The sequence below is a fragment of the Gobius niger genome, assembly GCF_951799975.1.
Source record: "Gobius niger genome assembly, chromosome: 7".
NCBI classification, from domain to species: Eukaryota; Metazoa; Chordata; class Actinopteri; order Gobiiformes; family Gobiidae; genus Gobius; species Gobius niger.
In genome coordinates this window covers 12,368,301-12,393,260 of record NC_136858.1, presented here as the reverse complement: position 1 = coordinate 12,393,260, position 24,960 = coordinate 12,368,301, and the positions used below count along the sequence as shown (strand labels likewise).

At 39.9% G+C, this 24,960-nt stretch overlaps 1 protein-coding gene across 3 annotated transcripts in view; it reads left to right on the top strand.

Moving 5' to 3' along the window:
* Positions 1-4,553, top strand: part of tp53bp2a (tumor protein p53 binding protein, 2a) — a 44,394-nt gene extending 39,841 nt beyond the window's left edge. For all 3 annotated transcript variants that reach the window (XM_079559883.1, XM_079559885.1, XM_079559884.1), the window contains 4 exons: positions 1,034-1,167; positions 1,285-1,451; positions 2,562-2,761; positions 3,743-4,553. In XM_079559883.1, the coding sequence (XP_079416009.1) occupies positions 1,034-1,167; positions 1,285-1,451; positions 2,562-2,761; positions 3,743-3,784 (543 nt within the window). In that variant the 3' untranslated portion in view covers positions 3,785-4,553. The remainder of the gene's footprint in view (positions 1-1,033; positions 1,168-1,284; positions 1,452-2,561; positions 2,762-3,742) is intronic.
* Positions 4,554-24,960: the final 20,407 nt, after the last annotated feature.

Here is a 24,960-nt window from a genome sequence, read left to right as displayed (position 1 = left end):
GCATGTTTATGATCATGTAAAGTTAGTGACATAGTACATTTCGTTTTTCACCATAGAATGTATTATAAATTCAGCAATTTGATCAAAATAATAGGGCTGGGATGATACGCTTTTGCCACAATGCAATATGTACGGATACAATTGCGATACAATATTTTGTAATGCAGTGGTTCTTATCTGATATACCGTCGGCACCCACCATCACGCAAAGATGACAAGCTGTGACCCAAATAAATACTGAATTTGTCTTATATAACGCAATGGTTTGTATTTTCCCCACAGATTACAGTTGAATAACCGTTAGATAAGCCTCAAAAGCCAAAGTTCTGATGAAAGCAGGCTGATAACAGTTATTTTAACAGACTCAGACTGTGTTAGTATACTTTTATCTGAAAATAAATAAGAAATATATCCAGGGAAAGGCTCACGACTCGATAAACGGTTCCATGACCCACTTTTGGTTCCCGACACACCAGATTTTTCATTATAACAAACTTCAATACTTTATTCTGAATGAATTTAATCAGGAAGCACATGTTGAGTTTCCAAAAGTTTCAAATCAAACAGAAATCGGTCAGACATGACATAAAAGTCTGGCTCTTTAGTTTAAACTAATCAAAGCAGCTCTAAACTCCCTTTTAAGTCAAAAAACATTTGTAATATTCTTTTTTTTTATTTAACCGAGTAGGATATCAACGTATTGCGATACATACTTTTCAATACTTTCCAAATGTACTAAATATACAATATTTTGTCAAGGTAATGTATTTCTATGGCGGTCCTTCAGCTTCACTAAGCTCTCTGATAAAGTGCATTCATTCATTTTACGTGAAGAACCTGATCAATTCTGGAACCCCAGTGTATGAAGTATAATTTGTGTCACCAATTTAGTCTGAATCTTATTTTTACATTGTAGTTATCTGGACTACCATATGACTACTTTTTGAAAACCTGAGAATATACCTTTACCGTTATAATTGAATCGTTTATTTATCTTGAGTAATGTGGTATTTTGATCTGGTTTTGCCGTCAGGTTGAAGATCCCAGTCTGCCAAACGACGAGGGCATCACGGCTCTGCACAATGCGGTCTGCGCCGGTCACACCGAGATCGTCAAGTTCCTGGTTCAGTTTGGAGTCAACGTCAACGCGGCCGACAGTGACGGCTGGTAGGCTGGACACACCTTGCTTTACAAGACTCTTTCTAAACAGTTTACGTGATATGAAATAATGGTTAAAAAGTCCAATGTTTCTCACGCTTATATCTACCGGTCTCTCTTTTCCAGGACGCCTCTCCACTGCGCCGCCTCCTGCAACAACGTGCAAGTCTGCAAGTTCCTGGTGGAGTCCGGAGCGGCCGTGTTCGCCATGACGTACAGCGACATGCAGACGGCGGCCGATAAGTGCGAAGAGATGGAGGAGGGATACACCCAGTGCTCCCAGTTCCTCTACGGTCAGCACGAGCACCATGTTTCTTTGATTTGTACAATATTAAAGGCGCTGGTGTCATGCGTTATTACAGTAACTTTTCCAACAGCATGTCATTCAACCAGCTTTAGAAAAATTCAGACTTGAAAAGAAAGGCGCATTAAATCATTCCTCTAGGGGTTTTGGCGAGACACAGCAGATTGATTTTTCTCACAGTGGTCGAAGTGGAGATTATTTGCCAGTTTTCTTTGTTTAAAAATGTTAAAATTATGTATTTTCCTGCCCCTACATTTTCCAACAATGTCCTAATGTGTAGAATGAGCTCAGACCTGTTCACCACAACTGCCTCTAAAATCCTGCACTGTCACTCAGAAATGTGTTAACGATATAAATGTCTTTGTCGATAGAATAATTTTTACCATTTTGCATTTAAAAGACCTTATATTTGAGCAACATCAGCTTCGTGGTTGCATAAGCTTGTGGCGGCGGAGTGATCTGCTAGAAAATAGTCCCTCAAAATGCGATCATTCATGTGATGCAAGGTCAGTTATATTCCAAAAATTATTCTATCGACACAAACATTTATATGGTTAGTCTGGTGTTATAAGTGATTTGCCTCAGGTGCACTGTGGAGCGGGCCAGACTGTTTTTAATGCAGGCTAGCTGATACCATAGAAATGCGCTAGCCTTGCACTAACCTAGCACCACGAAACTCTTCAAATATAAGAACTGCATACATTTAAAAAAAAAAATATCTCCAGAAATCAGCAACACTCTGGATAACTAGGAAATGAGGCCCTATGTCAAAAATCCTGAAACATCCCTTTAATATATAAGGTGCAGTTACCTGTATGACCTGAGGTGGCAGTAGTGAGTATAAAATGGCGAACTTGCATGTAGCCCCTTTCACATCATAGTTTTCATGTCAGAGTATAAAACGACTAAACTTATCCCGTACAATGCTTATTTTATGTTGTTTTGTTGCTAGTGATGCAGGGATATCCAGCAAAGCCACGTATTCATTCACAAATATTTCTATAATGGCAACAAGATGAAAGAATAAATAAATTAAGTACAGTACTTCCTGGTTGTGAGAGATCAAAACAGCGTATTTGATTTATCTCTTCATCCACAGGTGTGCAGGAGAAGATGGGCATCATGAACCGGGGCGTGGTGTACGGTCTGTGGGACTACGGCGGCGAGAATCCGGATGAGCTGGCCTTCAGGGAGGGCGACTGCATGACCATCCTGCGCAGAGAGGACGAGGAGGAGATCGAGTGGTGGTGGGCGCGCATGGGCGACCACGAGGGGTACATTCCGCGGAATCTGCTGGGGGTACGTCCAAGACCGCGGGGCAAACCATTTTTCATCAGAATGTTTGCTGCACATGAGACACCGCTGGCAGTTGTCTGGTGGAGCTTTAGGCAATACTTCAATAATTAAAACAGAACAACAAGGTGTGAAATAAGAATCTGAATTGAGCACTGCAAGGCTTAAAAAGGGACAAAATATGTGGCAGTAGAAAGGATTATTTTTATCTAAGTAAAAGTTGTAAGTCCTCAGCAAAATGTCTACTAAAGTATTGTGCTTTGCTAAAACATAGTTAACACAATTATATTTAAGATTTTGATAAAACAAAAAGTTTTCTTTAATTTGACCATTTTTGTGATGTTTATAGTTTCACTTCCTTATTGGACACTGGCAGGAAGTGAAGTGCTTTGGAACTTTACCTCTGTCTATGTCACTTCCTGTAGCTTAAAAATTCACAAAAAATTCAAAACAGAAATACAATTTCTGCCCAACATTTCTTCTTTCTTCTCCTCCTCCTTCTCTCCTTCTTCCTCTCCTTCCCTTTCTTTTTCTTCTCCCCCTTCTTCTTCTCCTCCTCCTTTACTTTCTTCTTCATCGACTTCTTCCTCTCCTTCCCTTTCTTCTTCTCCTCCTTCTTCTTCCCTCTCTTCCCCTTCTTCTTCTCCTTCTTCCCCTTCTTCCCTTTCTTCTTCTCCTTCTTCTTATCCTTGTGCTCCTTCTGCTCATCCTTCTTATTCTCCTTCTTCTCCTCTTTCTTCTTTCCTGGACTTCTCCTCCTTTTTCTTCTTTTTCCTCTTCCTCCTCCTCCTCCTCCTCCTCCTCCTCCTCCTCCTCCTCCTCCTCCTCCTCCTCCCTATTTCATTGCACAACTGAATTTAAGCAGCCAAAACATTACATTTGAAAGTTTTAGACCTTTTCACTGCTTTTCGTTGCTAGTTTTTGATGCCATGTTGCGCAGCCTGTGTTCTAGCGTTCGATGCACTGACTCTCCGTTTTGTCTTGCAGCTCTACCCCAGGATAAAGCCCAGACAGCGAAGCCTGGCCTGAATCACGAACACGCCTGGACGTCCCTACCTATAAGAGCTGTCCGAAATGTATCCACGTGCACCCAAACCTCCCGCCGAACACACTTTAACAGACTGCATATCGCAAATGAAGACAAAACGCGGTTTGAATGAAGGATCTACGGACTCGCGCCCAACTGGCACTTTTTTTTGGGAAACTTTTATTTTTCCAAAAAAAACACTGTGTACAAAACGGCATTCTTTCTTCTATTCCACTGTTTTTGTACTTGCAAGCTATTTCTGAAAGCAGAAGACGTTGGGGGTTGAAAAAGCAGTATTTCTAGCGTGTTTTTATACACATTTTAGTGCATGTGATGACGAGTGAGTGATGGGTGAAAATGAATTGAAAATAATCTTAAGACAATCCGAAGGGGCTTGTGTGTCTTTGTCGATTTTTATTTCGAGAAACTGTGCCTCCTTTAACTGCACTAGAGGTGTACAGTTTAAAGTCGCGACTGCCACTATTGTAGCCTAAAAATCTATTGAGAAATATTGTTCGAAAAATAGCTTTGAGTATGTTTAAAAAAGCGCTATGGTCCATGAAATCTAGAAAGCGAACGGAGTGACAAACCTCTAGCTTTGGATTGACTTGCCATAGACTCGTGTTGAAAAACAATACCAGGACATATCATGCAGTATCAATTAGATTATTTGGTCGCACTTTGATCACACACCGTTAGGCATTTGAAAAAGCATTGGTAAATACTTTAAGAAAGCATCACTTATTGTTCGTTTAGCATTTTTAGCACAAAATAATGTATATAATTATTGCTGCATACGAAAACTAGTTCAAACCCTTCTTATCTTAAAGTCGCACTGCGGAACATCACACTTTTTATGTTACGTAGACATCAGAGAAATGGCATTAGCTAACTGAGCCTGTTGCTACAAATGTGTACTCATGCCTGCTAGGCCTTGTACATTATTTACATGGCTACTGGAGGCGAATCCATAAACTTAACTAAGCATGAGTTAGCATTTAGCATTATGTTATCTGAATAAAATCTCAAAAGGTCTCTTTACATTCATCAATGATTTCTAACCAGGCTTTGACTTCGCGTAAATGTGGTGTTGACATCTTATTCGTTCAGAATTTACAGTATCTGATTGCTAAATGCTAACGGCTATAGGACAAATACAATAAACAGAGTTTTAAAATGTTTCCTGGAGTAGCTGGCTTGCTAACTGTGCGCGCATATGTGAGGATCAAATGCCATTTCTCCTTCTAAATCTGTGTTGCTACAAGAGCAGCTGTTGTGGAAAACGTAGACAAACATGCTAGCGATACCAAACGGGCTGCTAATGCTGAGCTAGACACACATTTAATGCTGCTGATGCTCTGGGTCATCAAAATAAAGCATATGGGGAGGATCAAATGTCTCTAAACCTCATGTTTGGCTAACTAGTCAAAACAAAGTGGCTTCATTATAGGAATAAAAAGGGGAAGCAGTGTTTAGCCGTTTGCATTTAGCCATCAACATCAAACATCCCAATTCATGAAAGATCCAGATGTTTTCAGCTGTTGCCATCTCAAAGCCTAGTTAGAAATCATTAATGAACGTACAGATCTTTTGATATCTTCCTTTAGATAAGAATCCACATGTTAAAGTGGCTTCTGAGCTACATGCTAAATCATATCAAGTTAAGATTCTGCTTTTTGTGAGGTCGGAAACGTATTCAATAGGCACTAAACGTGATCTTAGAATATTTTAACGGTAGAGAAACCATGAGAAGGACATGTCATATCTCGCCATACTTTAATATAGGGCCTGGCTTTACCATTCATTTGTAAAAAATATGTGAATTGAATCCTCTGTGTTGGATGAAATGTTCCACAGTGTGACTTTAACCATTCCATTCTTGTGCCTGACCTTAGCAGACACAGGGATGGTGCACATACAGCATTTTTTCAGGAAGTTATGCCTTTAACAAGTAATTAGGAGAGCTTTGTAAATATTTTTAAAACAAATAATTAAGTATTTACGGATGCTTTACAGATGTTTAATAGTGTGTAGTTATTACAAAGTGCTGCTAAATCATATTTTGCTATATCTGTTTCATGTGAATATACTTGTGTTATAAGGCTACTAGCCAGATATCAAAGCCTTTATTTTTTCTAGCTAAAGGTTTTCCAATAGGCCCAGGTCATATCTTCAAAGCAGCAAAAAAAAAAAAAGAAACAACCCAAAAACTCCAGACATATCTCCATTGACGCAAATGTATTTATTTTTGTTTTGTTTTCTTCAGCCTCTTTTTTTTTGTCAAGAAGACTATAACCACTCATGTAGTATTCGACACATTTACAATAAAATAATTTGTACTAAGCTTGCTGCCTGGTTGGTGGTTGTCTGGTTGGAGCATAAGGCCTTTAACGTGAATACATTCGTAGATTTAGGGCTCAACGGAAGAATATGTGAACTTCGATTTGGTTTTGTTTTGACCTATATAAATGCAGCCTTTGCGAGTATTCATCTTTCCCCAACCTGCATGAAGTTGAAAACAGCATATTTCGGAATCCACTTTAACGTTTACAAATAGTTTTCTATCGCAGACAAAGGCTGACAGATGGTAGACCCTTCCATGTTATAGACTCAGCATAAATTCAGCCTGTTGCTTAAAGACAGTTAGTTGCTGATGAAGCCATTTGAGCTGAGAGAGGAAACGTCAAGAACACTTAACAACCCAGGACTGATGACGACTCGAGAACCTTTGTTTACTTAATTTTTAGCTTTTGTCATTCTGATTTAAAGGGTCTATACGAAGTTTAAAATGTGAAAATGATGTGTTTTCCTCCCCCTACATGTTCCAGCCATGTCCTAATGTGTATGAGCCCAGACCTGTTCACCACAACTGCCTCTGCACTGTCACTCAAGGTGTCACTTCGGGTCCATGCATGAGCTTAATATAGAAGGTGCAGTTACACGTATGACCTGAGGTGGCAGTAGTGAGTTTAAAATGGCCAACTTGCAACCAAACCCCTTTAAACTAGCCTCTCAATAATGGGCATAAAAAGCAGTGCTAATGTGATTGCTAGTTTTTTTGGGTCCTGAGGTAATAGAAAATTACAATTTACAAAAAACGGTCAAAACATAGGAGCATAGGAAATGGATACACTTGCAAACTGAGCTTTTATTTCTTTTTTTTCTTTTTTTAAAGGAGCGAGTTCCGTGCATTTGCTCCTCTGTACAGAACAATTCTTTTCATGGAGTTGGTTTTGGGACAACCAAAGAACTGAAGAGCTCAAGTCACATAATTGTGACAAAACCCACTGAACAAGAGATTTTGAGGAAAACGAAAAACTGCTATCTATCACAACTTTGAACATCAGACTTGAACATCAGTTTCATGTGCATTTCACACACATTTGTTTAAAAAGGACAGTGGAGCAAAAACTCTCTGCTCTGAGCAATGTGAAGTTTCGACAGATGTTTTTGTGTTGCAGTAGTAATGTGTGAGACGATACAGTGCTTTCAGGATGACAGAAAGCAGAACATTTCTTTGCTTTAAGACTTTTTTTCTCACAAATCCTTTCGAAATTCCAAATAATTCCCATTTGTTTGTGTGTGGAGGGTTCAGGTCCCTTAAAAGCATCTTTAATTCTTTATATCCTTCAAAATAATTCTATCTGCATTGAGTTTTTGTAGCCTGTCAGTGATCATTTCCTTCCTCCACTGCCTTAACTGATTTGTGTTTTCAATTTCACTCTTAATCACCCCTTTGTCACACGAGAGGTCGGTCGGGGGAGGGATTGTAAAGTCCTTTATCTTTCCCCCATCTTTAATTTAACCAATCCTCTCGCTCACCTTAAAATGATTGACGAACAAAGTCATTAGTTTGATCAAGCATCCCCCGGCCCCGTCTCCCGCGGCTGTCGCATCCAATCCGGGCTGTTGCTATGGTAACCGGTGACATTGACGTGCTGGAGGTTGAACAAAAACTTTCAATAATATAACTCCACTGGACTCCGCCGCGGCCCGCTGCAGATGATCGGCTTCATGAATTATCGACGCGCGCATTCATAATTTAGCGGAATTGGAATTAGCGGGAATGTGAAGTTTTAGATGTCATTTTGTAAAGCCGGAAATCACAGCAGTGTAGGAGAAGACCTGCAGGCAGTCAAATCAATAAAACAACAGGAGGCTAATGATATTCAAACCTCATGGCACTTGTTGCAATACTGAGAGGCTAATAATATTGTATGTTATGAACCTGAACCGAGCACTTTTTCTCCAGTTTGGCTTTACCCAAATCTGAAAGATTCTTGGGAAAAAAAGGGTCAAAACAGCCATGAAAACGAGAACGAAAAACGCAACAAAGTAGTAACAAAAGAGCAACAACAATGTGCCGGAAAAGCAACAATAACACAACAAAAAAGCGACAAAAATGTGACTAAAAATTGGCGAAAACATGACAACAAAGAAGCAACAAAAGACAAACAACAAAAAAGCCGGAAAAGAGCGACAAAAAAGTGACAAAAATGCAACAAAGAACCAACATAAGGGCAACAAATATGTGCTGGAGAGGGAACAAAAACGTGACAAAAACACGAGTAATAAGTGGCGAAAACATGACGAAAACGAGGATGAAAATACAACAAAAAAGCCACAAAAAAGCCGCAAAAGAGCGACAAAGAAGTGACAAAAATGCAACAAAGAAGCAGCAAAAGAGGAACAAAAATGTGTGGAGAGGCAACAATGACACAATAAAAAAAAAGTGACAAAAACGCAATGAAGAAAACAACAACAAAAAAACACGAAAACCAGACAAAAATGTGACATGAAAGCATGTTTACATCAGTTTTGTAGGTCTTAGCTTTCAAATCAGGCATTGGGTAAAGCCAAACTGGAGAAAATGCACTCGGTTATGGCTGCGTTAAAGTGTTTTAGGTGGTCCAAAGGGGGTTGCCATGTTCTGTGAAAAGAGTTTTTGAAGTGAAAAATGAATGTAAATGTCTCTTTTGTGTGACAGGAGGCTGCCCCTGTATCCACTGCACAAGTTCAAAAATTAAAGTTTATTTGAGTAATAATACTGCAAATTGAAACATTGATACTCTTACTTGATTGAACGAATTGGTCACTTCCCACTGTGAGATGTCTTACAGGTGACAAAATCTTCATGTTGATGTGTGTGGAGAAAAGATTTAAGTTGTAATTCTTGCCTTAAAGGAACAGGCCACCATTTTTCCATATTGATATGTTCTTACCTGAGCTTAGACGAGTTGATGTGTACCTGTCTGGTCTTTGTGCCCGTTGAAGAGCGTGGTCGCTTCCAACTTCACCCCCGTTTGGAGCTATAGGAATATACTGGGAGAGGCCAAATGCTAACAACATCTTTGGTCGTTTTGCGTGACTGAGGACACACACAAAGACCAGACAGGTACGCATCAACTCGTCTAAGCTCAGGTAAGAACATATCTCTGTATGGAAAAATGGTGGCCTGTTCCTTTCACAATAAGTTGTTTTTTTTGTTTGTCTGTCTGCGCTCTATCTTCCAGGGTTTGCAAACATACAGCAAACAACAAGTGGCAGTAAAGGGAGGCTTTGTAATTTTGTACAAGTTAACCGCAGAATATTTGACCTCTAGGAGTTGCAGATCAACATGAGTGAACAATGAGTCAGAAGACAGTATGTCTGTGTGCCTAAATATGAGGAATTCCCTCCGTCAGCAGACACACTGTAAGGAGAACCTCACACTGACTGACATGTGACATTATGACAAGGCAGAGGAACTTCCCCCTGAATGGACGCCTTGTTGAAACTAAACTTGTATATAAAGGGACTTTCTTTTTGAACTATTATTCTATTTTTTTCCTAATCCATAAAATAGTATATAATAGAAAAAAAAGTGGGAGATTTTCTTCATAACAGTCTTGTGTTTGTGAAAATGCACTTACAAATTTACTGTCGGTCGGCTATTTAATCTCTTAACCCCCATCTGAACCTGAATGGATTTTGTCAGGTTTTGCACTACCCAAATCTAAAAGCTTCTTGGGAAAAAAAGCATAAAAATAGCGACGAAAACGAGAATGAAAACGCAACAAAAAAGTGACAAAAAATGTGCCGGAAAACCAACAATAACACAATAAAAAAGCACTGACGAAGCCTTTTGGATGAGAGATGAAACGATTGACACTTAAATTACAGAGTATAGATGATGACTCAAGAACCTTCATCGAAGATGGACAACACTTGTACGACTGAGAGCCTGCACTGACAATAAAAAAAGCGACAAAAACACGCAATAAAGTAACAAAAATGCAGCAAAAAAGTGACAAAAGCCTGACGAAAAAGTAAAAAATGCAATGGAACAAAGTGATGAAAAAGCAATAAAAAGCAATAAAAAAGCAATAAAAACGCAATAATCTTAAGATTATTTGACAGCCATACAAGTTTCATTATATTTGTGTATAATGACAAATAAAGCATTCTATTCTTATTATTTAGTTTCATAATAATTAACAGCAAAAAATATTCATATAACTTTTTTTAAAACTCTGAATCTGCTACTATAATGCAATACCAAACCCGTCCACGTGGTGGCACTGCGACACCACTCGCTCTTCTCCTTCGTGGAACAGGTGCTTACGTCCCCTTTACGTCCCGAGTGCACCTTCCCCCGTCAGCTCCGGGCTCCGCTCTCTCTGCGCAGGTTTAGGACACCGCATTCACACGAGGAAAGTGATCCACGAGCCCCACCGTACCTCACCAACTAAAGCCTGGCTGAAATAACACACCTCCTGACCCGAATCGCCGCTTTCCGAGCGCAAAGGAGAGGGGAAGAGGAGGCGGGCCGAGGAGGAGTTGTCTTCGGGGAGGAGGGCCACCTGTGACCGGGTGAGAGAGTGCGAGGGAAGCGGCGAGTCTGGAGCCAGTATCACCGAGTGTCAGTCTCTGTAAGAGCGCGTGTACGTGCCGTGTTTGTGTGTGTTTGACAAACGCGCAGACGTTTAAAGTCCACCTGGGATTACACTGAACCCAAGGGAAAGGATATTTTACAAGCTGCAGCTGTTTGGATTCAGGTAAGAAGCTTTTTTAATTTAGTAATTTATTTTTCTTTTATCTTTTTAACAAGTAGTTGGTTGTACAAGTAGTCCTACCTGCATGGTGCGATAGCAGCAAATAGATAACAAAGCTTTCAGACCGTAAAGAGGCTATTCTCGTCTGTTTATCGAAGCTAATTTACATTCACTGATTACATTTACTCCCTTCGTCATAATTATATTAAGTTTCAGGTTTTTAAAGTTTTTTTTTTCTTTTTTTAGCTATGTAGATGAATACAAATAAATATATAAAAAGTGAAAGTAAATGAAAAATGCAAAATTAAAAATACTGCACACAGCCATGGGCATTTATCCCCCTGTCCTGTGATTATGGCCCACATTTCAATGCTGCCAAGGAAATCGTATGAAAAAAATAAATTTAAATTTGAATATTTTTTTATTTACATAGACTGACATTTCTATACCCATGTTACAATGTAGCCTAATATTGGGTGTCCTGACTTTCTGGGTTTAAATATTTTGTGACTTACATGTGTCTGATGGGTTATACAAAAAAAAAAAACAACTCCCCACCACATCCCACTACTTGTCCTTCTAGTCCCACTCTTTGAGTTTGTCCCCATGATACCAACAGGTAAGACTTTCTTGCCAGTTTTATTTATTTTATCTTCCCCTCACAGTTTCTATTCTCTTGCAATCATTCACGTGTGTGCTATCAAATATTGGCTAGTAGAACAGTGTTATAAAGTAATAATGTTATCAGCTGGACCTGTTTAAAGAGCTTATAAAGGCTGTTTTCTTCCTATAAAAAAAATCTCATAATCCTAGTTTTATTCCATATTCTAACAATTAACACAATTTCATGCTGACAATTCAAAGTTTCTGATAATGCCATGTAAAGTTACCACAGTAATTGACTTATTTTAAGACATTTCTCCAGTTATTAGTTTCAAAATGTGAATGGTTTGTACGTGGACTCATCCTTGGCATTTTAATTAAATGTCTCACAGAATTCTCCAGTGCGTCGCTGTGTTTGGGACATAAGCCAGTACATGTGCTGGGGTGTTGCGTCAATATCGGTGCACCTGTCGCATATGGGTTCAGTTTGATTTCTTCTTCATTGCATTACTTTGAATTACTGTAAATAAAGATATATATACGCAATAGAAAACCCAAAGCACTGAAAGTTTGTTGAAATTGTGATATCACCTTTGATGTGTTTTTTTTTCCTTGTCTCAGTCACATGACTTCTGAATCACGTCTCAAAACAAGTCACCTTTGTTAGTACTTGATTAGTCACCAGGGATTTGCGATGGTGAAATGCAAAGGAACTTGGCTGAATGGACAATGCGCTGAGTATCTGTTGGCAGTTCATACATTTGAATATGAAGATAATCAAATCAAATTTACTATGATCGGCTTATTTTAAAAGGATTTTTTGTCATTACTTGGCAAAAGGAGAATTTTACTTCACAGAGATCGCACAGAACTTTTTACATAAGTCCCAAAAAAACGTCTGACTCTATAATAATGGAGGGATCAATAAATGATTTTCTCTGTAGTGCGCAGTCATTAGAGCAGAACAGGATTTATGGATTGTTGAAACTTTTCTCTTTTTCAGCATCAAAAGTTTTGAAATTCAGATGTCACGATTAAAAAGTGGGTGAGGTACCGTGTCGAGGAATAGAATCGGTTTTGGGTGACACTCAAGATCATGCGATTGTTTTGCGCTGTGGTGCAACCAGAGGCTATCAGGTTCAATTTTCCTCCAGTTTTAGTCATGGCATTTCCTGTTCAGCCCATGTTAAGTCCTAATCTCGATTTTTTTTTTTTTTTTTCTGTCTCGTTTTTACACACTTTGATAAAATGAAGAACTTACTTTTCTTTGAATTTAATTGAATGTACTGTAGTTGTGTTGTAAGACACTACAAGAAAATACGTTTTGTGAGGTGTCTGCATTTTTTAAACGTGATTTACAGCGTTTTACAACACAGAATCTGAAAATGTCATTCATTTTTGTGTATCAGGTGTTTGTGCTAAGTGGATTTCCCCATCTCTGTATTCCATGAGGCACATGATTTTGACTTTCTGTCATTCTGTGAAAACCAGCCCTGAGGATGTTTCACCTGTCACAGCTGAAAGGCCTGTTTCAACAAAACATTTCATACTTTTTGGCATTTCTAAGAAGTGAACTTACGCATCAAATAATAAAAGTGCCTGTAAATAAATTGTCTCCGAAACAGTTAGCTTGTAAGTACAGCTGCTCTCTACCAAAATATATGCACAAATGCAAATGGTGATACTGCCAACCCCAGTCTCCCCCTGATCGTGGACAGACAGGCACCAGGACGGAACACATTATAAAGAATATTACACCTGATTGAGCAAAACCAATGTCAAACCAACAAAATGGTCCTATATCTGCTCACAAACCTTAGACACCACATTTATTATAATCCAGTGCCATCCATTAGAATCATTACAGCTAGACATTTCTTGCCACAAAAATGTCTTATTATTGTCAACCTAACAAGTTTTAGCTCTTTTGTTTAACAGAATTTGCACAGTGTTAGTGTACATGCTTGGTGACTGGTGCCTGTGCACTGTTGAGTACCACCGGCCACATTTGTAACCTTGTGGGAATCCTGGCACAGACCTTGGCTCTGGAGAAGGGATAGGTACAGACGGGATTTCTCCATTATGACTTTAACAAATGTTGAATCATGGATTTATCTTGCAAATAAAGATGCAGAGACATGGAGAGGAGCAACGTGGTTCAACAGCAAATAAATACATAAAGGAAGCTAGCGTTAGCGTCATGCTACATATGCTAACCTTAGCAATGAGTGGCGTTTTTCGCTTCTACTGAACAATTTGCGTTAAAAAGACATCCACATGGACCTGATTTTGACTTAACTTTATTGGTGTGTGATAAATATGTTCATAGTCCGCCAGAAAACGGCAGAAAAGAGTGAAAAATTGTGATACCAAGAGTTTTTCTCACCACCACGCCCTCTTACACATTGCCGTCTGTCTACCGATGAATCTCGAAACGTCAACCATTTGTGTCAAGAAAATATTATTGATTATTGCCCGTCTATATGTTTTAGTTAATTCCTCAAATGTTTTTGTTGAATAAAATAATTCCTCAAAGGTCTGTTGACCAGACATTACTGTATCCATAGCTATATACATCCATGGGTGCGTGGACTCGCCGAGGGGGAAGTATGTTTTGGGAAACACCATTTTTCACTCTTTTTAGCTGTTTTCTGGCGGAATAAATAAATCTGATCACACACAAATCAAAGTCAATTTGGGTCCATATGGAGGTTTTTTCACACTGCAGTTCGTTCAGTCGAAGCGAAAAAACAGCAGTCATAGCTAGCGTTAGCATGTAGCGTGATGCTAAAATGAAGCCTCATGTTAGAATTCTCTACAATTTATGGACTGTTGAACCACTTTGCTCCTCTCCATGTCTTTGTATCTTTATTTAGAAGAAAAATATATATCAGCAGCTGCTAAAGTATTTTTTGAATAATTGGAGAATTTTTTTTCTCTTTGTTTTCCCCCGTCTGCTGCTTCAAACATGACCATATATGGCTGATTCCAGAGCTGCCGTCTGTACTGTATCCATCCCCTATCCACAGTTGCCTGACTCCAGCTTCCAGCAGCGGCCCATAATAGAGCAATCAGTTCCAGATGTATCGATTGTCCCAACTATACTACACAATGCTAATTCACTGTCACGGTTTTATTTACCGCAGAAGAATAGCCTCACCAAAAGACTTCTAAGTAACCACAATTAGTTACAATCAGCGTCTTGGCACCGGAGACAACACTCCCAACTTTTTCTCACACAAGGCTCGGCTCTGTTCCCTCGTGTTCCCTTTGTCAGAGCCCCTTGTCTGTGAAACTTTAGTATTTTAAAGCCGCCTTTCTTTTCGCTATCATCCTTCTCAATGGCTTTGGCTCTTAATAGCTGTCTCCTATTTGTTTCCCCCGCGTACACAGGAGACATTGGCGTCCTCTGGGAGAAGAGAGTTGTTGTCTTGTTGATAGGGCTGTCACTGCACTGCGCCAATCTCACCCATTCAGGCAGGTTCGCGGACACTTATCATAATAGACTGACAAGGAGCCGTTTTTGTCGAGCTAACGTCAAGGGATACAAAGTTGGCTGTCAGAAAGCGAATAAAGTGTATTAAGAATGGAGGAGCCGCCTTCGTGTCCTCGGGGCTCGTTTCTGCAAAGTTTTGACTGGAGAGCTCCGTAGCCAATTAACTATTAAAGACTACAGTGCAGTTTGAGGTCCAGGATAGTTAGAAGAAATCAAAAGTAATAGATTTAAGATGACAGTGAGAGGGAGTTATAATAAGCTCCTTCTAATGTGCTATCAACTATTTATAAAGCACTTTGGGAAGAGAGCGCAGAGAAGAAAAGAATCAAATTGGGTGTTTCTGTAGGCTACACACACATGGGACAAGTTAGGGTTCGTTTGAGCGATACGCAGAACTTGTTTGTCAATTTTTCAGCCACACAGAGAAACCGAGGTCTCACAGCGGCAATATGAGTCTGTAATGTGAAGAGCCTCTACAGACAGAGCCGTTTACTGAATGCAGGATATGCTCTGGCTAAAAGCTGAGCATTTAAACTAACCACTAAACTGATAAATGCAGCATGTTCAGAATAAGCACATTTAAACGATTATTTAAGTTGGTGAACCTCAACAAAATGCTGCAGTTGATGATGATGTACGTCGAGGGCTGGCAATGTCAGGCCCAAAATGTCTTGACAAAGAAAAGAAAAGAGTCATTCAGTTTGGACCACTGTCTTCAGAACCTCTATCTACAGATGTTTGTGAAGGTTTTCATTGGTCCAGGAAGTAGGACTGGGTTGGTCGATGATTTAGCTTCACTACGGCTCCATATACAGACTATAGGGGGGAAAGCAAACCCATACGTACCCCTGATGTTGGTGGTTGGTGGTATTTTACTACTTGCTTGACTTATCTGCTACCACTGTGTGATATAATGTTATTATAATTAAGTTGTCTAAATGTTAAGAGGTTGACATATTACCACAATCATTTGACATGGTATGGCTACATGTACACACTGCAAGGGAAAATAAGATGTTGTTAGAAATATTGTTGTTTTAATTTCAATGTTTATATTATATTGTATTATATTCAGGTTCAGTAACTGCAAAGCATTTTGCTGAAGGCAGAAATCAGGGACCGCATTTGTAAGAGGAATATTTGAGTTTCTCATGGATTAGCAGAATGGATTTGTTAAAGGCGCTTGTTTTATCCATCAGTGATTAGTGCTGCATAATAAAAGGCTGTAGTCCAAAGTAATGGCAGGGGAAACAGGGCGTTGTCAATTAAGATTGTAATGTAATTAGTGAAGTTGTGTTTACTTGAAAGAATGCGTTTTACAGCACAGATGGTCATCACAATAGATCGAGCTGTAGTTTTTACTTGTATTACTATTACTACAACTTCATAACACAAAAAAAGATGTTATGTCACGTACCCAAATACCAGTTGTTTGACACTTTAAAAGATAAAAAAAAAGGTTTTACATTGTTATTTTCCCCCTGCACTGTAGGGCAGGTATATTGGGGGGGGCGGGGGGAACAGCCACTGCACAAGAGAATGTACCAGCACAGCGGAGAAAGCAGCAGTTTCCACAATCAGTTAGTCATCTATATTTTGGACCGCATTTGTAGAGGAATATTTGAGTTTCTCATGGATTAGCAGAACGGATTTGTTAAAGGCGCTTGTTTTATCCATCAGTGATTAGTGCTGCATAATAAAAGGCTGTAGTAAATAATGGCAGGGGAAACAGGGCGTTGTCGATTGAGTAACGAACTGATTCACCCTTAAATAAATCGGCTGATATATAGGTTATCCCTCCTTTTTATCATCCGTCAGTAAGACACTTGACTTGACTTGCCTGTGGCTCGGTGAACACCTATACGATTGGTGGTGACCCGAATGGTGCTCACTGTTTTTCTATCACACATGAATGAGTGATAGAATAATGAAAAGAACTGTCACTCACTGTAAACCTGCCATAAAACCCTACTTTTATTGTTTGCTTTACTGATTTCAATTTAACCATCCATGTAGTCCAGGGGTAGGCAAGTTTACGTTGTGGAGGGCCGATTTTAACCATTGCCAAAGCACCGAGGGCCAAACCTCACCATTATAACTTTTTTTTCAGCCAATGCTTTTACATCAGTGGTTCTCAATCTCAAGTGGCACGGCTTCAGGACCCACCACTACCCTAAGGTGACAAGCAGCGAACCAAACTGTCAATTGTCATATATCATCTCAAATAAAAAAAAATAAAAAAACAGTCCAATAACTTTCATTTTGACTGTCTCCGGTAGTGTTTCCATGCAGTTTCAGATGGAAAATTTTTATTTGATTTTTTGATTTTGGTGCCGTAACCCACTTTCTGGTCCCGAACCACAAGTTGAGAATTCTTGCTTTTCATAAGCTATGACCAAGTGGGGTCCTCTGACAGGAAATTAAAAAAATTGACACAATTTATCTCTTATTCACACAATAATATGTCGCAAAATCATCTTGGGGGGCCAGAGGTTGTGTGCTGGCGGGCCGGATTTGGCCCCCGGGCCTGACGTTGCTTACCCTTGATGTAGACCAACAGCTTAGAATATAAAAACAGTACATTTTAGTCCAATTAAATGTTGTTCTCGCTTGATTTTTAGCAAAGCTTCAATCATTACGCTTGTCTTGAAATATTATATCAGTCCATATTTTTTCCCACTCATGGATACAACAATACTTAATACACAATACTTCTGCCTTATTTTCATTTCTATAATTGTACCCCCTTCCCAGCGTGGCTGTGTGACAGTAGTGTGATCCCTGTCATGCCTGTGAGTGATTTGCTGTCAAACATGTGCCTTATAAAGAAGTCACACTGAGGAGGGGGAGAGCCAAACGGAGCCCCTCAATACGGCATTGACGGCTCCAATCACGCGCCTTATCCTCGCATACACTCACATTATTAGTATTCTGGGATCAGTTCTGAGCCCGCCTGATCTGTGACTTTTGTATTCCACGTGTGTCTTTCCAGGAAGTGTTTTTACAGCGTGGCTTAAGTTCTTGCTGCGGATTTGGACAGGATTTAAGAAGACAAAAGCTCTCCTCCTCTCCTCTCGCCTGAAAAGTTAGCCGCAAGGACAGCACAGGTAGTTTTGCATTGCGGAGATGCCTATCATGGCTGACGACATGTGTAGGAGACATACCAACAGCGTGTTTGAGGTTTACTGCCTGCCCTCCGGACATCCACAGTGTCCGAGACATCCGAGAGTGCTTACATTCAGATTGTGATGCAATTAGATGAAGTTGTGTTAACTTGAAAGAATGCGTTTTACAGCACAGGTGGTCAATGGTCTGCATTGATGTCAGCCTTACGTCAACTTGTTTTTGGAAAGTGATTATTTTACAACAGATTCATTCTAATCGTCATCCTAAAGGTCTGCAGTTTTTGAATTCAAGATATCTTTTTATTTTCTGTGTTTTTTACGAGTTTTTGGCATAGATTTGCTGCCAAATGTCATGCGGCGCGACACATGAAAAGTGCTTTAATTAATTGGAAAAAAATAACTATCAATAGAAATATAATTGTTATCATGTCATTCAAGGAGACCTAAAACTATCTGCTATGGCTTTGCTGTTGATATTTTAACATCAGAAGTTGTTTGCACTACCTGTACCTTTTGACATACCTTGTAATTTTTGAATATTTTGGAAGAATCATCCAAAGTTATTCTAACAATTACATTTTGTAATCTTTTAACAAGACATAATTTCCCCTTGCTGACACATAGATAGATTTTTTCTTATTAAAAATACATTCTAGCGTGGGACTGTATAAGCTGTCACACCGCAGGACATTTCACATAATTACGACACAAGTTAATGTCCAAATAAAAAAGTATTTTAAAATGAAATTGATCAAAAACGTCATCAGTTACATAAAATAGGTAAGTCTCTTAAATTGTACTTTTTACTTGTATTACAATTACCAGACACAAAAAATGAACGTCATGTCAAGTACCCAAATACCAGTTGTTTGACGCTTTAAAAAATAAAAAGGTTTTATTATTATTATTTCCCCTCCTGCACTGTAGGGAAGGTATATCAGGGAAACATAACAGCCACTGCACAAGAGAATGTATCAGCGCAGTAGAGAAAGCAGCAGTCTCCATATTTTGAAGCCACTAACCACACTTTTGATGACACTGAGGCTGAAATCTTAGCTCGAGAGAGAAGATGGTTTGAGAGAGGAGTGAAGAATAAGCTATTTTTGTAAAGAACAACAGACCTAGCTTGAACCCAGATGTGTCTCCACTGATAATTTGATTGGTTTATAAAAAAAAAACAAGCTTATCCTGGAGAGAAGGACGAGATCAGGATCTACATGTTCCAGCTAAAGCATCTGCCGCTGTGTGACCAATGAGCAGTGAATGCAAACAACGACTCTGAAAGCTTAGCTAAACGACAAACATCAGCACAGGCGTTTTGTAGAACCTCATCAATTTCAACTTTACGATCAAGATGCTTTTGTTTGGAAACGAGCCAGCAGCTGCTTCTATGCATGTTTACTCTGTACATTCCTCATTAGTCGCGGCTGCAGTTATTGCCATTGCATAAGCGCGTAATCAACAGAGTTCAGTAAACAGACATCTTTGTGAGGAGCACAGGATGTCCGGACACACAGGGCGCTGACAGGACTGTACACAGGGCACATTGTGGAGTTGTGTGAGTCGTCCGAAGGTCCGGGCTCGGAGTGAGCCCTGTTTGTTCTAAAAATACTGAAGAGCGTGACACATTCATGTGCACATGGGCGGCTGGTCACTATATTGTTAGTTTCATAGTTTTTGTATACCTGGATGACAGCTGTGGGCTTTGGGCGTCGAGCTTAGTGTGAGATGGGCAGAGCAAGTGGCTTTCACTTTCATGGCACAGTTTGGAACATGATTTGCGTCTTAAAATTTCTTCAGCTTATGTGCAATGCAAATGTATAAACACTCAATGTTGAAACGCTATTCAGAGCAATTCAAGAGGAAAGAGAAGGGGCGGGCGTATACGCTGTGATCAAAAGGTGATGCAGAATTCTGTCCAAAACGAAGAAAAGTCCACGAAAAGCTTCTGACTGGGACATTTGTTATAATTTAGAAAATCCTCATGTATTTTGAGAACCTGGGCCGTTTTTCTGAGTGATTTTATTGGAAGCTAATATTGTACAGACATTGTGCTTCTGTACAGCTGAGAGGATTGACACTGGCAGACTGCTTGTAGTGAGCGGCGCTAATTGTACCTGCTTGAGGCGGCTGCACTTTCGCTGACCTGGATGAGCCTCCTTTGTTTTCTCACGACACTGTCAGGTTTTTGTTTTACATTCAGGGCAGGCCAGTTGGGTGAATTGGTGAATCGGGGAGACAGATTAACTATTTTGTACAAGTTTATTCGTTTGGTCCAATGTCTTCTTTAAATCATTAGTTTAATTAGGCAAGCAGGTCCATCAGAAGTGAATTTAAGTAAAGTTTAAATATGCAGGAGCTTGTAGATGATTTCCTTGATGATTTTTATTTCAGGGATTGAGTGGAAACAAAAGTGACAAGAGATACTAAGCAACACTTGAGGTTAAAGGTCATGATCTCAACCTTTGGTAACCTCCACTAAAGGGAAGTCTGAAAGCCTCTTGGGTTTGTTCTCAGAACAAGTACCTATTAATAGTCTCATTAACTAATTGCATATTTGCATGTTTTTGTTACAGAAATGCTTACAATGGAGAAAATATGGTGTTTTTTTAGATGATGTAATCATTTTAATTCGCAAGTGCTGCATTTGTTTGGGCCTTAGGTGGAGGCTGACTTCACACTTTAAAATGAAAAATAATCCAATAGTACTGACTGAATCCTAGAGAGGACTATTACTAGATACTTATAAGGCAGAGCCATTGTTTTGTTTGGCGTCACTCTGGTCTGTCAGCATGTTTGCCAACTAAATGTCTTCATGTGCCTCAGGTTCAGGGGGTTAATATAGCTTAGTGGTTAGGCTGCTGCACACGTGGCAGAACACATTTCCAGCCTCAGTGTTGAGGGTTCGAATCTCGACAATTTACTGAATGTCTCGCCTCTTTCACCCTTTGCTGTCCTGTCGAATAAAACCATCAGGCAAAAAAAAAAAAGATGATATTTACACGCCTCTCTGTCTAATGATAAGATTATAGTTAAAGGAATAGGCCACCGTTTTTACATACTGAGATATGCTCTTACCTCACTTTAGACGTGTTAATATATCCCCGTCTGGTATTTGTCCGTGCGCTCTGCCAGGCAAACGGAGCACATACGCAGCCTCTCCCACATGTCACATAGCTCCGAAAAAGCTCACGATAGAAGCTACCAAGCTCTTCCACGAGTTCCCTATTTAAATAAAGTTACGTGAAGTGTTTTCATGCGAAGTATATTTACACAGAAATGTAACATGTCGATTTTATAAGCAAATAAAAAGGGGGACTATATTGTGAGGCGTAATGATACGAGGAGAAAGACTTCCCCCGCTCACTTCCGTCAATAACCTTTAGGAGTTACTGCGCGGACGTTTTGCTCCTCGTATCATTACGCCTCACAATATAGTCCCCCTTTTTATTTGCTTATAAAATCGACATGTTACATTTCTGTGTAAATATACTTCGCATGAAAACACTTCACGTAACTTTATTTAAATAGGGAACACGTGCAAGAGCTTGGTAGCTTCTATCGTGAGCTTTTTCGGAGCTATGTGACATGTGGGAGAGGCTGCGTATGTGCTCCGTTTGCGTGACAGAGCGCGCGGACAAAGACCAGACGGGGATATATTAACTCGACTAAAGTGAGGTAAGAACATATTTTAGTATGTAAAAACGGTGGCCTATTCCTTTAAGGTTAAGCCTTTATAGGGCACTCATTGAAATGCTTTGAAATAAATCATTTAAACTTTAGAGTTTAGTTCTGTTATAACATTTTCAAAAAATACAAAGGTTTATATATAAACAATACAAAAAGTACTTGCAGGTCTCGGGGTGCTGGTGTGCTAGAGTTTTTGTCATGAATTGTGCTTTACGTGCAGTGGGCGGGGTCACTCACCTCTTGTCTTATTTGACTCAAAATTTGACTAAAAATAACCTGTGGCAACATGAAAGCATAGTCTGAGGGTTTATTGGTTCTTTTGTCAAGAAAATACTGTTCTTAGTTTTCAAGTTATGTAAAGAAATGTACCATGAATGTAGCCACTTTGGGTCTTTGTCAGACTTCAGAGAAAACAGGAAGTTGAGAGCGCGACCAGTCTCTGCTGATTGGTCAAATGCCACAGTAGTGGGATCTGTGATGTTGGGTGATCTCTTCTGATTGGCTGAGTGAGGACTACATGCTTCTTTACCTTTACTGATGTGCAGCAGGGAGGCCATGTGTAAAGTGTGTGGAAATTACCAAAAGTAGCCACTTGTCCTATAAAGGGTTATGGTGCTTTATTTGTCATTAAACAACAACTGTACCACCAAATTTGTCCTCTGCATTGACCCATTCTTTGACAACCCGTTTCTAGATGTGGAGTCAAACTGATGGACAGAATCACCTGGCTGGAGGATTCAGCTATTGTACATGTTTTTAGTAGTAGGGGAAACTGGAGTACACAGATACAGACGGCATCTCGTCATAGAAGGGGGCGTGGCTTCGCTGAGGTGGAAAATAGAATCTTTAGAGAAACACAATTTTGGTATATCAACTTATTTATCACATAAATAAAGTCAAGTGTAAATCGGGCCCATATGGATATTTTGTCGCAACACATTGTTAAGTTGAAGTGAAAAAACGGCAGTTGTAGCAAGCGCTAGCTAACCGTTAGCATTAGCCCGATGCTAACATGTAGCATCAAGATAGCATTCACAGTTATTCATGTATTTATGGGCTGTTGAAGCACTTTGCTCCTCCCCATGTCTTTGCATCATTATTTAGTAGAAAACGGTATTTTTTGAATAATTAGAGAAAATTTACATTTTTTCAAAATTGTTTTCCCCCTTAACTGTTTTCAAAAATGACCATATATGGGCGATTCCAGAGATGCCGTCTGTATCTATACAAACTCCACACAGAAAGACCCCGGTGGGAATCGAACCCAGGACCTAGCTGTGAAGCACAAGTGTTAACACAAATTAATCACAAATTTACAAAAACAGATAAACTATGACATGTCTGTATAGATATTGCAGTGGCTAATGAGCTTTTCCCTTTTTTGGATTTCTCACTCTAAAAGTCTCAGAAATAGTGCTCTCTGCTCCCGCGTTTCGCCCCTGCCTGAGCGATGGCCCAGTGTCAGTGTTTTGTCAGCGGGGAGGCAGTGCACGCATGCATTTGATAGGTGACTTGTGATCTCTCTGCGCAAAAAGCTGAAATAACATTGGGATTCACCGCAGAGCGCACACTTCTGCGAATTTTCATATTTCACAAGTGAAGCTCCCTGTCGGCCCCCCTCCTGTGGATCTGCGCGCTCTCAGGTAACAGCAATACACGCTAAGGCCGTCTGAGAACCCGGACTCATTCAGGACTTATATGTAAACTAGACGAAACTAAGATTACTAGGAATTCAAATTAAAGCAATGTGCTGTTGACAATGAACGGCCCAGTCAATGAGAAAGAAGAGATATAGAAATGTAGGCCAATGCGAACAATAATACTCGTGATGGAAGTCTTTGGGAGCCGTTCAGAAGACTTAAAAAGAGTTCTGGGTAAAATGGACTGAAAGAAAGAGCCGACTCTCCTCACAATTGAGATCCGGTTCGAGCCGTTCAATGAAGCCGCTCGGACATCAACGTCGCATCACTCGATGATACAGCACGAGAACTTCACGATGATTGTTCGTACAACAGACGAAGCGCAATGAATTTATCAGCAAACAGAGTTCAGATGCCCCGACAAAACTCTTGCGTCATGTGGTGTGTTCTTTGGTGCCGGGCCTCAAACATTTCCTGAGGGCAGTGCTCCACGGCTGCAGTACTTTAACAAATGCTGAAATATGGACGCATTTTCTACCAAATAAAGATATAGAGACACGGAAAGAAACAAAGAGGTTCAGCGGCCATAGGTGGAGCTTGTGGGAGATCGCTTGAATAACAAGGAAGTGAAACTACTAGATACTTTGTAGGGTTGGACTATAATTTACGTATCATAAGAATTTGTGTCATACCGTTATATAAATGATAGTTCACGGGAAGCGAGGGCAGGTGCTGGTCCAATCTACTTTGAAAGAGATTTTGTCACTTTTCAAACTCCTTGTGACTATTTTAAAACAGGGCAAGCAACACATGTCGTGCGACCCTCCAGTATTTTAATAAAGTCACCTTTGCGTCCTTGAAGTTTTCTCAAAGCACAGCTGCTCTCTTGTGCAGGTATTCGGTCCAAGCTTTAAAGGGACTATACAGAGTTTAAACATTAAGTATAAACTAAGTATTTTCATCCCCCTACATGTTCCAGCCATGTCCTGTGTGTAGAATGAGCTCAGACCTGTTTATTCGGGTTTGAAGTGCCGTCAAGCACGAGCTTAATATAGAAGCTGCAGTTACACGTAAGACCTGAGGTGGCAGTAGTGAGTACAAAATGACCAACTTTGCATCTAGTCTCTTTAAACAGGGAGAGCTTTTGTTGGGAAAGAGTCAGACTGAAGAATATCACTACAAGCGTCACAGCAATAAGCCTCATCTTTAACGCTTATATCATGCATGTAAGATTAGTGTTACATAAAAAGTTCTGTGTGATAGAACTATTTCAAGAACTGAGCTGAGTGTTATCCATCCCGTCCACGCCTTATCTCTCTTTAGATTCCGATTTGTCCATATCACTCCCATATCTCCCCCCAGTGTTTGCAAACGCCTCGTATCTCCACAGCCCTGTTTGGTCAATGATATATTCCCCGTCATGTGTTTCAGTCCTTGGTTACGTAGCCCCCCTTTTGAATCCGGGGCCAAAAGCCTCTCAGCGGTGCATTGATCTCCAGTACAAAGCCCTCCCATCTTTTATTGAGCAATGAGGCTGTTGCGCACGATTTCGTCACGTTCGCCGCTCATCACTTTTGCAGTTTGACGTTC